At 47.3% G+C, this 16,223-nt stretch overlaps 1 protein-coding gene across 1 annotated transcript in view; it reads right to left on the bottom strand.

Annotated features, from left to right (window-relative positions):
- Positions 1-15,484, bottom strand: part of SLC1A2 (solute carrier family 1 member 2) — a 48,564-nt gene extending 33,080 nt beyond the window's left edge. The window contains exons 1-3 of the mRNA XM_084851462.1: positions 15,355-15,484; positions 2,681-2,833; positions 383-633 (exon numbers count right to left, since the gene is read on the bottom strand). Of these exons, the coding sequence (XP_084707588.1) occupies positions 383-633; positions 2,681-2,833; positions 15,355-15,484 (534 nt within the window). The remainder of the gene's footprint in view (positions 1-382; positions 634-2,680; positions 2,834-15,354) is intronic.
- Between the last annotated feature and the right edge of the window lie 739 nt (positions 15,485-16,223).

Here is a 16,223-nt window from a genome sequence, read left to right as displayed (position 1 = left end):
TTTTAATGATAGCAGCCCAAATCATTATAAAACAATATAATTTATAGCTACATTTATAGCTACAAATACACTTTAACTTTTTTAATTTATTTTTGTCGTCATGGGGCAGTATCCAATGGTGTCATTCTGCAAACTCAAATAGCGCTAGCGGAACTCCACTGAATCTTTCTGTTGCACATTACACTTGCACAAGCAGTTGCACAACTCCTTGCATAACCACACATATGCTAATGGAACTTTAGTTGGATTCTCTCCTTCTGCATAGTTCCGAACCTAGTTTGCATTTGCACAACATCATCTGCACTTGCGGAATGATGCATTTGGATACCGCCCATGGTTTTCACACACAGCTATTAGTGGAAGACAAAGAGTTGTTAGTCACCTGCTGAAAACATGCTTGGACAAGGTTTTCGGGGAACAAGTTTCGGATAAGATCCAAGAAAGCATCAAGACTGGAAACTTCATCATTCTTCTTTCCTTCTCCCAGCTGTTTCTTGAGTTTTGGATTGCCTGGATGAATGGCTAAGACCAGAATAACTCCCAATATAGCAGCAATGATAGTCGTGGACATATAGTAGACCATGGCTCTTGTACCGAGTCGACCACTAGCCTTAGCATCCAAGCCAGACAGACCTGTGTAAAAATTGCATTTGAAGGAGTTAATACTCAATCGTCTATCTCAGCCCTACAGATTCTGCCAGGAATGGTTATTATGATTAGTATTTAAAAATCAACATTATGCTTTGTTGCTGGATTTTTAAAAAATATCAGTCCAGGGGTTTTTTTGCAATTAATGGTTTCAGTTTTAATTTTTCCGCATATGACCTTGAGTATCCCATAGAAAATATAATTAACAAATATTAAAAATAAATAATGTGTTTTAGGGAGATAAAGATCCCTGAGCAGGATATCCTAAATCTCTCAGGCTTTTAGTGCCATGCTTAGACTCCTTATTTTTGCACCAAAAATGTAACATAGATTAACTGAAATTGTCCTCCCCTTGACCTCTGAGGGGGGCTAGCACAATCCTATGTGTATTAACTCAGACTAAGTTCCACTGTATTCAGTGGAAATTATTCCCAGATAAATATGCATAGGATTGCAGCATTAACTTTGCAGTTCAGATACTCCCTGAGTATTGATTGGTGCAACCATTTTTCCTGTGTTAAAGTAAACTCAGGCTAACTACATCAAGGAATTTTCAGTGAGTCTAGTGAATAGTTCAATAGTCCTGGCAACTCTACACTGTCACTATGTGATTGCCTGTCTACAAGCCTATCATTCCAGGAAAGAAGAAGTCTTGGGTGGACTGGATGTATTCCACGGGCCTTATAGTGTCTAATCCTGGTTCAATCTGTATTCAGGCTGGGTGTCATGTCTTGATAAATGTGTGAAACCTGGAAGCAAATATGTGGATCTGCAATTTTGACACATATTTGACACTTCCTCTCCTGACAGCCCGCCCCTAGAAGGACAGGCACAACATAACACTATAGTGGAAATGTACTGAAGTTGCATGAATTCACTGTCCAGACAATCAATTTCTTTCAAGCACAATAGGAGAGGAAATGGTCTATAAATAATGATACTTGAAAATTGCAATCTGTTTTCCATTAACTATCGACAAGACCAGTACAACCCAAGCTTATGCATGCTGAAAAATCAACTGTGCTAACTTCAACCTGAGGGGCGGCGAGGGCGGGGGGTTGGTGCCAACTGAAGGTCTAATTGATTCAGCTCATTGGATTGGATTAATAGAGAAGTGCTCATAATGGAGCTGGTGGAAGCAAAACTTCCCCTCCCCCATTGCTCCCCAGTCCTCCCAAAAGGCTCCCTTAAAACTTGGAGGATCTGCCAAATGGGCCAGGCTGTGACAGGAGGTGCTGAGGGGGAAGGGGAGATATCCCAAAATCATGTGGAGGCAACTTCAGTGAGCAGAGCTCCCCCTTGCAAATGTTGCCTCTGCCTGAGCCCCCACACTATAGCCCACCCTATTTAGCAGGATTCCCCAACCCTTGGAGGTGGGAGGCTGTCAGGAGACGAAGGGGTAATGAAGTCAGCTCCCACTAGCCCATCTGGTGTGTGCTTTTCTTTGGATCCAACCCATTCCGTTCCTACTGCATTTAACCCATTTTTTTCCAAGTACAAAAACAACAAATGGCTATTTTTAAAGTTGTTCTAAACTTGCTCATAGGCCTGAGGCCATCATGCTTTCACATAATCTCAGTTTTGAGGAGGCAGTTTTATGATATCTCACTTCTGTGTCATAAGGGTCATTCACAGTGTGATTCAAGAAGGTATGTATATATTAGTTCCTTGTAATAAAGGGGGGGAGCATTAAGGGGAACCTGAAAGACTAACGTTTATTAGGACAAGATCCTACTTTATCCGATAATTGCCATAGCTGAATTGTCAATCACTGGAATATCACAGTTTTAGAAGACAAAGGAGACCATAGAAAAAGAGCAACATTCAGAAGCAATGACTCAGTTTTTAAAAGTCTGAGCATAGAGCACTGATGAATATTGTCATCTCCATAGCCTGGGTAATGCTGGTACCTGAAATATTAAAAAAAAAAAACACACACCCCCACTGTTATTAAATTTGAAGATGTTCCAGCATGACTATAGGTCTTAATCACTCACAAAAGATTAACCTAATTGTTTACAATAAATCTCACCTGTGATTAAACTTGAGATAATTAAAGGGAGAATCAACATTTTTAGCATCCGCATCAGGATGTCTCCTGGGAAGGCTATCAACATGATGACATCAGGATTAATAGGTGCTGCCATGCGAAGGAGAGCCCCGCATAATGCACCCATGATGACGCCTGAAGAAGAAGAAGAGGAGGAGGAAGAGGAAGAAGAAGGAGAAGGAGAAGGAGACATAAAATAAAAGGAAGGGTACAAAAGAAAGAATTTTGAGTAATTAAGTGAGTCTTCATTATTCATCTAATAGAAGAATCCTGGAAAAAAACACCATTTCCCAACAGAAGTAATTATGCTAGCTAGAGATAAGTGATGTCATCAGTCACTGCAGTTCGACAAATGAACATGTGGTGCCAGCTTCTGGCGGGCATGATGAGCCACTAGATTTGCAGGGTTACGCCAGGAAACTTCTTGTCCCGCAGGAAAGGCAGGCAGGAGAGGTTGGGCACTGCTGCTCAGGCACTTTGGGGCACCTCCATGCAGCAAGGCAGCAGTGCCCAGGTGGCCCCTCTCCTGGGAAAGGCACACGGGGGAGGGGGGGTCAGTGACACCGATCTGGGGCGGATGTTCCAGATGGCGGCGGCTCCAGCGGCGGCTTCAGCAGCAGCAGCAGCGGCAGGTGGTCTTACGACCGGCTGCCGCCGCCGCCGCCATTTGCAGTCTTGTTGGGTTTTTTTTTTTTTACAGAGACATGATAGGCTATATAAAGACTTACGTAGCCTATCACATCCCGGTTTTAAAAAAGAACCGCCGCCATTTGCATTCCTTATTTTTCGCCGTCTTAGTCTACGTAAATATTTACGTAGACTATTACGGCGAAAATAAAAGGGAACTCAAATAGCATAGTGGGCGCTATTTGCGTCCCTTTTTGATTCGCCATTTTAGCCTACGTAAATATTTACATAGGCTAAAACGGCGAATCAAAAAGGGACGCAAATAGCACCTACTACGCTATTTGCGTTCCCCTTTATTTTCGCTGTAATAGTCTACGTAAATATTTACGTAGACTAAGACGGCAAAAAATAAGGAACGCAAATGGTGGTGGCCGTAGCCGCCGCCATTTGCGTACGCGTTTTTTTTTTTACCCAGAGCCCTCTGCGACTGGAAATCCGGCTGCGGATGGCTCTGGCCTGGGCCTGGCTGGCTGCTCCGCAGAGCCACCATGGAGCACAGCCGGCCGTCAAGGATTCCGGGGGGGAGGACCGGATCGCCTCCCCCCCCGCTGAGGATTCCGGGGGGAGGGATGGAACGCCTCCACCCCCACCATGAACATAATTCGCGGAAAGGTAAGTGACTTTCGTACATCCCTAGTCACGCCTTCCCTTTTAAGCTGATGCAAAGGCGAAGAGCCTTTGCTAGGAACATCTCGTCTTCATTGCCTGAAGCCTTTTCTGTTTGGATCCATCATTGTCTGGGCTTTTGGAGGCACGCTGCACATGGACTGGAACTTTGGATTGTTAAGGACTTGCCATGAAAAGTACTGTGAGGCTTTTCATAGACTTGAACTCTTTTTGCTGTGGATTGTTTGTCTGAGTTTGTAGTCAGCTCAGTGTACGGCAGGCTGGGTTTGTTCTACGACCTTTGGACTTCCCTCTGCCAGAACTCATGCAACGTGGAGTTGCCAATGTGAAAGCACTGGCCTGGAACTCCTTGTGTGTGTGGGTATGCCCTTCCCTTGATGGGCCTTGACCATGTAGCCTGGAGTTATCAACAAAAGCTTCGAAGTTGTACTCTTTATGGGTATGGGTTGTTTAGGCCTTTCAAGAAGTTATCCCCTGATTGCCTGATGGGTTCATTCCAGGAATCATTCCCTTTCCATGTCTGGGATTGGAGCCCCGTGAAAGGAACGTCTGGGTTAGGTACCCAGGAATCCAGAGTCCTTTCCCTTGTGTTCAGAACCATGGAGATGGAAACGGAGAAACCATGTTGAGGATCTCAGTCACGGTAGTAGTGTTTAGCTTTGGACTGTTCTGGAATTACATACAGCCTGTAGCTACTGACCATCAGCTATATGATTTCTGAAGAGTGTAACCATTAAGCTTTTGCTGTGGGATTCCCTGCAATAAAGAAATCTCACTGATTTGGGTGCCCAGTGTAAGACTGCCTGAGCGTATGTGCTGAGGGGATTGGGAAACCTGGCAGTTCCATGTCAAGTCTCTTGGTGCCTTCTGCTGTCTCTGTGTATATCAGTGCAGAACAAAGCAAGCAGGCAAGCAAGCAACATGTCTGCCTGATAGAGAAGTTACTACAATGCTGTGCCTAGGAGTTATCAATGGGACACACAGTCATAACAGATCCGGTCACAGATCTCCATCTAGTTTGGCACAACATGTGATGGCAGTGGTTTGAATTCCCATTAGATGCATTCCAAGGCTCTGGTTTTGAGGACAGACCTATTCAGGCATTATTAAATTGTACCCGTGGGAGGGGGGTTAAGTAGGCCCCCACATGCCACCCCCAGTGTCCCCATGCATGCCAGCTTCACCTCCAATTTATTTATTTATTTATTTATTTATTTATTGCATTTATACCCCGCCTTTTTTCCCTTGCAAGGAACCCAAGGCGGCTTACATTATCCTCCTCCTCTCCATTTTATCCTCACAACAACAACCCTGTGAGGTGGGTTGGGCTGAGAGTCTGTGACTGGCCCAAAGTCACCCAGTGAGCTTCCATGGCCGAGTGGGGACTAGAACCCGGATCTCCCAGCTCCTAGTCCAACACTCTTGCCACTACACCAACCTTCCCGCATATATAATCATGGTATTGTGTGGCCACCAGCACACAGTAAGAAGTGAGTAATCAACACAATCATGCTTGGACAGCTCTTGCCAGGAAACAAGGATCAGTATGTGTGTGGGCACTTGGAATCAGCAAACAAACAGAAAGTTGTCCAGATGTCTGCGGTTAAATGTCAGACAACCAACTCCTTCTCCAAGTCCTCTGAAGACCTGGGAGGGAGGAGTACATTTTCTAGGGATTTCACAAATAGTGGGGAAACCATTACTATAAAAAAGAAGTTTGCTCATTATTCAAGGGCTCACCCATTCCTAGGCCATGGTTCCATTGGGGATACATGTGAAAACCAGGATAAGTATTGGGGTTGCCATGTGTCCTACTTTACAGAGGACAGTCCTCTATTTGAAGGGCTGTCAGAGGACAGTCCTCTGTTTGATGATGCCCTCTAATTGAAGAGCTGTCCAGTCCAGGATTAAAGGCCCATCAGAAGGGAGAGCAGAGACCTTGAATTTGCCCATCAACAGCTGTCCCTGGCCAGCAGGCACACAGGTTACCTGGTCACCATCTTCCCCACTATGGTGAGATGTACTGTATTTCCATTTAATTATAGTCATCGTTTCTAAATTTGCATATGCATATAATTTGCATATACATATAAAACACATGCAATCAATGTCCTACTTTGTCTTCTTCTCTTTTTGGCAATGCATAAGTTGTCAATCTAGATGGGTTATAGCTGAGGTAACTGAGAGGAAGAGGAGACTGGGGTAGGGAAAGAAGAGGCAGAAGAAGACAGAGATCATGTATGAGATGGAAGAACTGCCAAGAAGTAATGGAAGGTTGGCTAATGGACAGAAAGGTACACCAAAATGAGTTGAGAACTTGCCAGCTGACTCTGCAATAGCCAGAGCTACCATCACTGCTACCTCGCATGGATGGTCGGATATCACCACCACCCCATCCAGATCTTCTGGACGCCCACTGAGCTGCTTCCCTGGTTCACGTGCACCCAGACCTGCTTGGGAGCCCCCCCCCCCCGCACTTGCCAAGCCTCCCACACCTACCCTGAGCTGCCTGCGAGTGCCTGTCATTCCCGTGGTCGCCATTTTGCAAAAAAAAAAAGGTGACTTAGGAACTTCCATAAATGTAATACTGAGCACATGGCAGCTGTAAAGGCCCCATCTATACAACATTACAGGCCTGTAATGTTCCATAGATGGTGCCCTTATGGCTGCCATGTGTGCAATATTAAATTTACGGAAGTTCCCGAGTCACCATGGGGGGGGGGGCAAATGGCGAGTGTGGGAATGACAGGCGCTCGCAAACTTTAGACATTGAGCCTGCCCTTTTGCAAGGATTAGGTTGGATACCATTATGTATGTCTGCCTGCCTGCCTGCCTGCCTGCCTGTCTGTCTGTCTATTCAAACATAAAGATGTCCTGCTTTAATGTAACTGAAAATAAACTGAAAATACCACAACAGGTGTCGTTTTGAGTGCTACGAGGTATCAATGCACAAGAGGGCTAAAGAGTCACCATGATGGGTTGTCCTGATATGACACAAGGTGTAGAACTGATGTTAGTCAAAGCCCATTGAGCAATGGCTTTGAAGTGCACCATGCCTGTAACTGAATGGATACCATTCTGTCTGTCTGTCTGTCTGTCTATCATCTATTCAAATATAAAGATGTCCTGCTTTAATGTAACTGAAATAATTGTGAGGTCCTCTTGGAAAAGGCCCGCAGTCATCTAGGAATGATCAACCTGAGCCAAAAGCCCATGTCAAAATAAATGCACCGTTTCAAAATCATTGGGGATAGGAATATACAGAGTTAAGACGATCATTCTGCATAGCTTTTTCTACTAATAGTGCAGCTGTCCATTCAAGCTCAAGTGAATAAAGACAGGCTCTGTGAAGGCCATGCATTTGGCTCTTAGGCTCACAGTACCGTAACAGTAAAAAAAAACAAAAAAAGCTCCTCCACAATCAAGTAAGCCTGGGCATGAAGCCAATGAACCACACTAAAATGTCAAACTACTCCATATTTGGAAGCTGCTATACCCAGAAGGCAATTGAGAAAACTAGATCACTGTTTCACTGGCTTAGTCCCTAGCGTATAGCGAAGGAGAGAGTTAAAAAGGATCAGCAGCTTGTAAGGAAAGACCAGGGGCCTTTCCCTCCCCTTCCCCTCTTTTTATTTATCTATTACATTTCTATACTGCCCAATAGCTGAAACTCTCTGACAAGAGACCCAAGAATTTTATTTTTTCTGCAGTTCTGGTGGAATGAATTACCATGAGTTTAGTTGAGAACTGAAGAATGGTTTCATGAAAAGTGTGAATACAAAGCATTCACTCACTCACTCAATCATTCCATTTCTATACCGCCCAATAGCCAAAACTCTCTGGTCAATTCACAGCCTAATAAAACACAATATAAAACTGTTAACAATCAAAATGTTTAAACAGTTTAAAAACCGTGAGCAAGAGGCGGCCTGTGGCAAACCGGTTTTGTGGGATCGCTTCCAGCTTCTTCCTCCTGATGAAGTGGACAAGGTGCTTTCATCTGTAAGGCCAACCACCTGCTTACTTGATCCTTGCCCAGCTTGGCTCATTATGAGCTGCAGAGAGAGACTGGGTGAGGGGATCAAGGCGGTGGTGAACGCCTCCCTTGAGGAGGGAGTGATGCCATCAACCCTCAAGGAGGCAGTGATAAGACCGCTCTTAAAGAAGCCCTCCTTGGATCCTCAAGTTCTGAACAACTTTCGCCCAGTCTCAAATCTGCCATTTTTGGGCAAGGTGATTGAGCGGGTGGTGGCGGTGCAGTTGAAGGCACACTTGGAAGAAACTGATTATCTAGACCCATTTCAGTCGGGCTTCAGGCCTGGGCATGGGACAGAAACGGCCTTGGTCGCCTTGGTGGATGATATGAGGAGGGCTCTGGATAGGGGTGAATGCTCCTTCCTTGTTCTCCTCGACCTCTCAGCGGCTTTTGATACCATTGACCACGGTATCCTCCTGGACCGCCTGGAGGGGTTGGGCATTGGAAACACTGTATTGCGGTGGTTCCAGTCCTTCCTCTCTGGCAGGTACCAGAGGGTAGCACTGGGAGAGGAGGTTTCGGACCTGTGGCCACTTACTTGTGGGGTGCCACAGGGTTCCATCCTCTCCCCGATGCTATTTAACATCTATGTGAAGCCACTGGGGGCTATCATCAGGAGGTTTGGGGTGCAGTGTCATCAATATGCGGATGACACGCAGCTCTACCTCTCATTCAAATCTTCACCAAGGTTGGCCGTAGAATCCCTGTCCAAATGTCTGGAGACGGTGAGTGGCTGGATGGGGAGGAATAAGCTGAAGCTCAACCCTGACAAAACCGAGGTACTTTTGGTGGGAGACAAGAGGAGGCTGGGGGATGTTGACCTGGTGTTGAATGGGGTACAGCTACCCTTGAAAGACCAGGTCCGCAGCCTGGGGGTCATTTTGGACTCCCAGCTATCCATGGAGGCTCAGGTGTCAGCTGTGAGCCGGACAGCGCTGTATCAACTCCATCTGATACGGCGGCTGCGCCCCTTCCTTCCCGACCATCTGCTCCCATCGGTAGTACATGCCCTGGTCTCCTCTCGTTTAGACTACTGTAATGCGCTCTACGTGGGGTTACCCTTGAAGACTGTTCGGAAACTGCAGCTGGTACAGAACGCGGCGGCTCGCCTGATTAAAGGCAGCCGCCGGCGAGATCACATCACTCCAGTGCTGAAGGAGTTGCACTGGTTACCAGTTGTTTTCCGGGCCAAATTCAAGGTGTTGGTTTTGACCTTTAAAACCCTATATGGTTCCGGCCCAGCCTATCTTAAGGAGCGCCTCCAGCAACACCAGACAGGCCGCTTAACAAGATCAGCCTCGGATGGCCTTCTCTCTGTCCCATCAGCCAGGACAGCTTGACTGGTGGGGATGAGGGAGAGGGCCTTCTCTGTGGTGGCCCCCACTCTGTGGAACTCCCTCCCTAGGGAACTCCGTCATGCCCCCTCTTTAATGAGCTTCCGTCGTGCATTAAAAACGTGGTTGTTCAGGCAGGCATTTGGGGTGGGTTAGGGTATTTTTTAAAAAAAAATTTATGGTAAAATTTTATTGTTTTAAATTGTTTATGGTGGGTTGTACATCGCCCAGAGTGGCTGGGTGACCAGTCAGATGGGCGATTAATAAATTTAATAAATAAATAAATAAATAAATAAAACCAAGTTAAAAACAATTTACAATAAAACTACCCAGACCTGATTTAAAAAAAATAAAAATCCTAAAACACCCCATCATATGCTGTCAAATGCCTGGGAGTAAAGTCTTCACCTGTTACCGAAAAGGTGGCAATGTTGGCACCAGGCAGACCTCAGTGGGGAGAGCATTCTGTCAGGATGCCATCTCCCCAACCTGGTGCCCTCAAAGTGTGTTGGGCTACAGTATTCCCACAACAGAGACAGAAGTGCTGCTAGAGCTGGGGTGCAGCTTGGGGATGATGGAGATTGTAGTCCAAACATCTGGAGGGCACCATGTTGGGGAAGCCTGCACTACAGGATTCTTGTGAAACAGGAACAGAAGTTTCATGCCGAGATTGCTAATGTACATTCTCAGGACAGCTCATCTAGCCAGAGATGTTAAACAGGTAGCTGGTGATTGTGAGAAAGTCGTCAAACTCCACTACTGTCATGACTCTTGGAACATTTGTGAAATGCAATGGTTAGCAGCATGATTTAGGCAGGAAGCCCTGTATTTTGGGCAACACATGATTATTCCTTATGAACAACCATACCCTTGGTTATTGTGAAATATACAAGGGAATCTTGTATGTCTTTAAATACATTGTTGTTCCTCCAATTTCAATCATGTCTGTATCAAAGAGCAGGCCTTTGAATCTTGCTGAACTTTGGTTCCCCACTGAAATCTCTTCCCTCTCTTATGGCTTCTCTGCATTAAGCAAAAATCCGCTAGGGATGTACGAAAGTCACTTACCTTTCGCGGATTCTGTTTATGGTTGGGGGGGAGGCGTTCCGTCCCTCCCCCTGGAATCCTCGCCAGGGGGGAGGCGCTCTGTTCCTCCCCCACCGGAATCCTGGCCAGCTGGCTGTGCTCTGCAGGGATTCTGCAGAGCCGCCGGCTGGCTCCACCAGCAGCCGGACATCCGGCCGCTGGCTAGCAGGGACACAAATGGCAGCAGCCACAGCTGCCACTGTTTGCGTCCCTGCAGTCAGCCGTGATAGGCTACGTAAATGTTTACGTAGCCTATCATGGCTGACTTAAAAAACAACAACAACAACGTGCATACACAAATGGCGGCGGCCACGGCTGCCGCCATTTGCGTTCCTTATTTTGGCACGTCTTAGTCTACGTAAACATTTACGTAGACTAAGACAGCGAAAATAAGGGGAACGCAAATAGCGTAGCGGAGCCGTGGCCGCCGCCATTTGCGTACGCGTGGTTTTTTGTTTTTTAAAAAAAGTCAGACATGATAAGCTATGTAAAGATTTACGTAGTTTATCACTTAAAAAAAAAACAAACCTAGCCGTGATAGGCTACGTAAATCTTTACGTAGCCTATCACAACTTTTTTTTTAACTGGAAATGGTGGTGGCGGCAGCCGGTCGGAAGACTGGCCGCCGCTGGAGCCGCCGCCGCCGCCAGGAAGATCTGTCCCAGGTAAGTCTCGTCCCGGGGGGCGGGGGGGCAGCCAATTCCGCCACCGATTTCGGGGGGCCGAATGCGCTGGCATTCAGCCTCCCCGAGATCCATGGCGGAATTTTCGTACATCCCTAAAATCCGCAGCCTTACCACAGCTTCATCTTCTGGAGTCTTTCCGGATTTACACTTGGCACAATACATGTGCTCCCCACCACCTTTGTTTTTGCCAGGTCCTTTCCATGTGTTTCATTTGTACCACCAGTAGATGGCACTGCACAATTTATATCTTACTGCATTTTTTGTGGTTTATAAAATGAGGGATTGCTGCTTGAAAACGACAGGAGAGGTACTGAAGGTTGATGACATGGTAGAAGGGACCCACAAACTTCTTTGAGTGAACAATCATTAGCATACGATAAATGCCTTGTCTAGGAAGCGCTTACTCTGAAACTTGAAAAGCCACCTCTGTTGATGAACTGCCATTCCTATCTTCTCTTGCATCTCATTTTTTAAAAATTATTTTACACCGAACTAAATGGATTGTGTACATGCACTGGGGAGGCCAATATGCACAGAATGGTTGCAAATGAACAAATCCTATTGCAAAAAAGAAAAAGAAAAGAAAAGGGCTGGCACTTTTAGGTCCTCAACAGGACTGGGAAGAAGCTCCTGTGTTAAGCAGCTAGTCTCTCTATAGCACTGTTCTGTCTCCTTCCTCTCCTGTGTTCTGAGACTTGGGACTGTAGGGCAAAAAGCCGATAGGAGGGCAGACTAAAGCATGGGCAGATCTGCCACGTGATGCCACAGGAGTCCTGTACAGTTCAGGATTTGGCAACATTACTAGGGCTTATTTGGCTGATTCTATCAGACTGATAACAATATTGTTATTGTTGCAGTTGTGGTTGTTGGGTGCTGCTACAGTTGCTGTTAATGTAGTGCCATCAGTGCGTCTGGTGTTTTACAGGTCGCAATGCACAGATCCCTGCCCCAAGAAGCTTACTATGTATACTTCCAGGAACTGCTAGGCCCAGAGTATCAGGCACAGATCTGGGGCCCCACAGTTCAAGACGGCCCTGAAATGGCCCCCAGACAGGCTGCTGGCAGCACTGTGGGGAGCAGCGGCAGTGGTGGCTCCTGCTCTCTGGCTCCTCCGAGTTCTGTGCCACTAAACGAAAGTGCCACATCGTAAGCCAGTCAACAGGAGGGGGTGGTCTTCTTCTGCCACCCTGACGCCCTAATTGGCTGCATCCCTCCACACACAGCGTCTAATTGGTTCAGCACACTGCTAATCAAAGTTAGTAAAGAAAAAACATTCCATAATTGAATGTGGTGTGCATGGAGCTGCACCAGCTGCTGACCTGGGCCTTTCCTTTAGCAGTGCCACGGCATGGCAGAAAAAGGAGGAGCAGGAGCTGCAGCCACCAGCCAGAAAAAAACAGGGCAGCAGGGAGAGGCTGGCCAGGAGAAGGGGGGTCCTGGAAAAGATTTTGCCCAGGGCCTCTCTATTCTGGTGCTGGCTCTGGACAGAGGAAGGGGAGGGAAGTGGAGGCGGAAGTGAGCAGGGGAAGCAATATGAGCAGTTTCAATTGCATGTACTTGGGCTTAGTTCCAGACTAAGGCTGGGTTCACACAACATGCTAACCCACACTCAGTGGTCAAACTGTGGGTTGTTGTTGAACTGTGGGTTATCGTTGTCTGAACGCAGTGTGTTTTCCACAGGGGGGCTTGTTAACCATGCAGCGTGGCTTGTTAACCGCCCTGAACAACCCAACAACAACCCATGTTGGAGAAAAATAAGCCACGCTGCGTGGTTAACAAGCCACCCTGTGGAAAACGTTTTGCAGACAATACGATAACCCGATCAGGCATGGGCTAGAGCTGTATCTTCAGCCTATCACGTGGCGGTGAATGCAGCAAAAAAGGAATATTATGCTGCCTCTATCGCGTCTGCAGAGTGCTGTCCCAGGAGGCTGTTCCAAGTGGTCCGGAGTCTGGTTGGTCCTGTGGGTCCTGAACTACTGGAGCATTCTAAGGCCTCCTGTGAGGCCTTGGCAAGGCACTTTGCAGATAAAATTGATCAGATTAGGTGTGTTACTCTGCACGCTCTGGATACAGTTAGTGAGCAAGAGGCGGCCTGTGGCAAACCGGTTTTGTGGGATCGGTTCCAGCTTCTTCCTCCTGATGAAGTGGACAAGGTGCTTTCATCTGTAAGGCCGACCACCTGCTTACTTGATCCTTGCCCATCTTGGCTCATTATGGGCTGCAGAGAGAGACTGGGTGAGGGGATCAGTGTGGTGGTGAACGCCTCCCTTGAGGAGGGAATGATGCCATCAGCCCTCAAGGAGGCAGTAATAAGACCGCTCTTAAAGAAGCCCTCCTTGGATCCTCAAGTTCTGAACAACTTTCGCCCAGTCTCAAATCTGCCGTTTTGGGGCAAGGTGATTCAGCAGGTGGTGGCGATGCAGTTGAAGGCACACTTGGAAGAAACTGATTATCTAGACCCCTTGGGCATGGGACAGAAACGGCCTTGGTCGCCTTGGTAGATGATATGAGGAGGGCTCTGGATAGGGGTGAATGCTCCTTCCTTGTTCTCCTCGACCTCTCAGCGGCTTTTGATACCGTTGACCACGGTATCCTCCTGGACCACCTGGAGGGGTTGGGCATTGGAGACACCATATTGCGGTGGTTCCGGTCCTTCCTCTCCAGCAGGTACCAGAGAGTAGCACTGGGAGAGGAGGTTTCGGACCCGTGGCCACTCACTTGTGGGGTGCCACAGGGTTCCATCCTCTCCCCGATGCTATTTAATATCTATGTGAAGCCGCTGGGGGCTATCATCAGGAGGTTTGGGGTGCGGTGTCATCAATATGCAGATGACACGCAGCTCTACCTCTCATTCAAATCTTCACCAAGGTTGGCTGTAGAATCCCTGTCCAAATGTCTGGAGACGGTGAGTGGCTGGATGGGGAGGAATAAGCCGAAGCTGAGCCCTGACAAGACCGAGGTACTTTTGGTGGGAGACAAGAGGAGGCTGGGGGATGTTGACCTGGTGTTGAATGGGGTACGGCTACCCTTGAAAGACCAGGTCTTGAGCCTGGGAGTCATTTTGGACTCCCAGCTGTCCATGGAGGCTCAGGTGTCAGCTGTGAGCCGGACAGCGCTGTATCAACTCCATCTGATACGGCGGCTGCGCCCCTTCCTTTCCAACCGTCTGCTGTCATCGGCAGTACATGCCCTGGTCTCCTCTCATTTAGACTACTGTAATGCACTCTACGTGGGGTTACTGTGAAGACGGTTCAGAAGCTGCAGCTGGTACAGAACATGGCGGCTCACCTGATTAAAGGCAGCCGCCGGCGAGATCACATCACTCCAGTGCTGAAGAAGTTGCACTGGTTACCAGTTGTTTTCCGGGCCAAATTCAAGGTGTTGGTTTTGACCTTTAAAACCCTATATGGTTCCAGCCCAGCCTATCTTAAGGAACGCCTCCAGCAGCACCAGACAGGCCGCTTAACAAGAGCAGCCTCGGATGGCCTTCTCTCTGTCCCATCAGCCAGGACAGCGAGACTGGTGGGGACGAGAGAGAGGGCCTTTTCTGTGGTGGCCCCCACTCTGTGGAACTCCCTCCCTAGGGAACTCCGTCATGCCCCCTCTTTAATGAGCTTCCGTCGTGCATTAAAAACGTGGTTGTTCAGGCAGGCATTTGGGGTGGGTTAGGGTATTTTAGAAAATGTTTTTATTGTAGAATTTTATTGTTTTAAACTGTTTTATTGTTTGCTGTACATCGCCCAGAGTGGCTGGGTGACCAGCCAGATGGGCGATTAATAAATTTAATAATAAATACATAAATAATAAATAAAATAAATAAATAAGTACGACAAAAAAACCCATGGCTCAGCAACAACCCACACTCAACCACTGAGTGTGGGTTATCGTGCTGTGTGAACCCAGTCAATGTCTCAGTAGGGCATGGAAACAAAGGGTTGTGTCAAAGGTTTCCTGGAAAAGAAGAAGAATTTGAAGTAAGCAAGGCAGATGGCACCATGGAAGTGTTTTGGGAACCAGTTGCAAGCATACTGGGCAGCCAGGAAGAAAGGGTGGAGTCTTTTGGACAGTGGAAGGGGCGGAGCTGGAGTAGCAAAGATCACGGGCAGTGGAATATCAGGATATAAGAGCATATGTTCCAGTTGTGATAGGATTACATTCCTGAGCTAGTCCAATCAAACTTTTGACAACTTTACTTACCAAATACAGTAAGTGAAAGAAGCAGGTTTTTTCTGAGCGAAAGGCAGAGCTGCACACAGAGGTGCTTTGGCCGAGCCTCCACTGGACTGAGGTGGCTTTCATGCATCCGCACTTCAACCTGCTTTGGCATGTTGTTGGCCCTAAAAAAAGAGAAAAGAACATTACAACATTGTGAGGTGGGGCTGTGTGACACATTATACCAACATGAATACGAGCCAACAATGTGAGGTGGCTGCAAAAAGGGCAAATGCTCTTTTGGGCTGCATTAATAGAAGCATAGCGTCCAAATCCCGGGAAGTACTAGTTCCCCTCTACTCAGCACTGGTTAGGCCTCATCTGCAGTACTGTGTCCAGTTCTGGGCACCACACTTTAAGAAGGATGCAGACAAGCTGGAGAGGGTTCAGAGGAGGGCAACAAAGATGATCAGGGGACTGGAAACAAAGCCCTATGAGAGACTGAAAGACTTGGACATGTTTAGCCCTGAGAAGAGAAGACTGAGGTGAGATATGATAGTGCTCTTCAAGTACTTGAAAGGTTGCCACAGAGAGGAAGGCCAGGATCTCTTCTCGGTCATCTCGGAGTGCAGGACAGAATAATGGGCTCAAGATACAGGAAGCCAGATTCCAGCTGAACATCAGGAAAAACGTCCTGACTGTTAGAGCAATATGACAATGAAACCAATTACCTAGGTAGGTGGTGGGCTCTCCCACACTGGAGGCATTCAAGATGCAGCTGGACAGCCACCTGTCAGGGATGCTCTGACGTGGATTCCTGCACTGAGCAGGGGGTTCGACTCGATGGTCTTATAGGCCCCTTCCAACCCTACTATTCTATGATTCTACCACAAAAAGGAGGAAGTGATTGATTT

The sequence above is a fragment of the Heloderma suspectum genome, chromosome 1 (genome assembly GCF_057233095.1).
Source record: "Heloderma suspectum isolate Gila_16-S chromosome 1, 16-S_ref, whole genome shotgun sequence".
Classification (NCBI taxonomy): domain Eukaryota; kingdom Metazoa; phylum Chordata; class Lepidosauria; order Squamata; family Helodermatidae; genus Heloderma; species Heloderma suspectum.
This window is presented reverse-complemented; position numbering and strand designations above follow the sequence as displayed.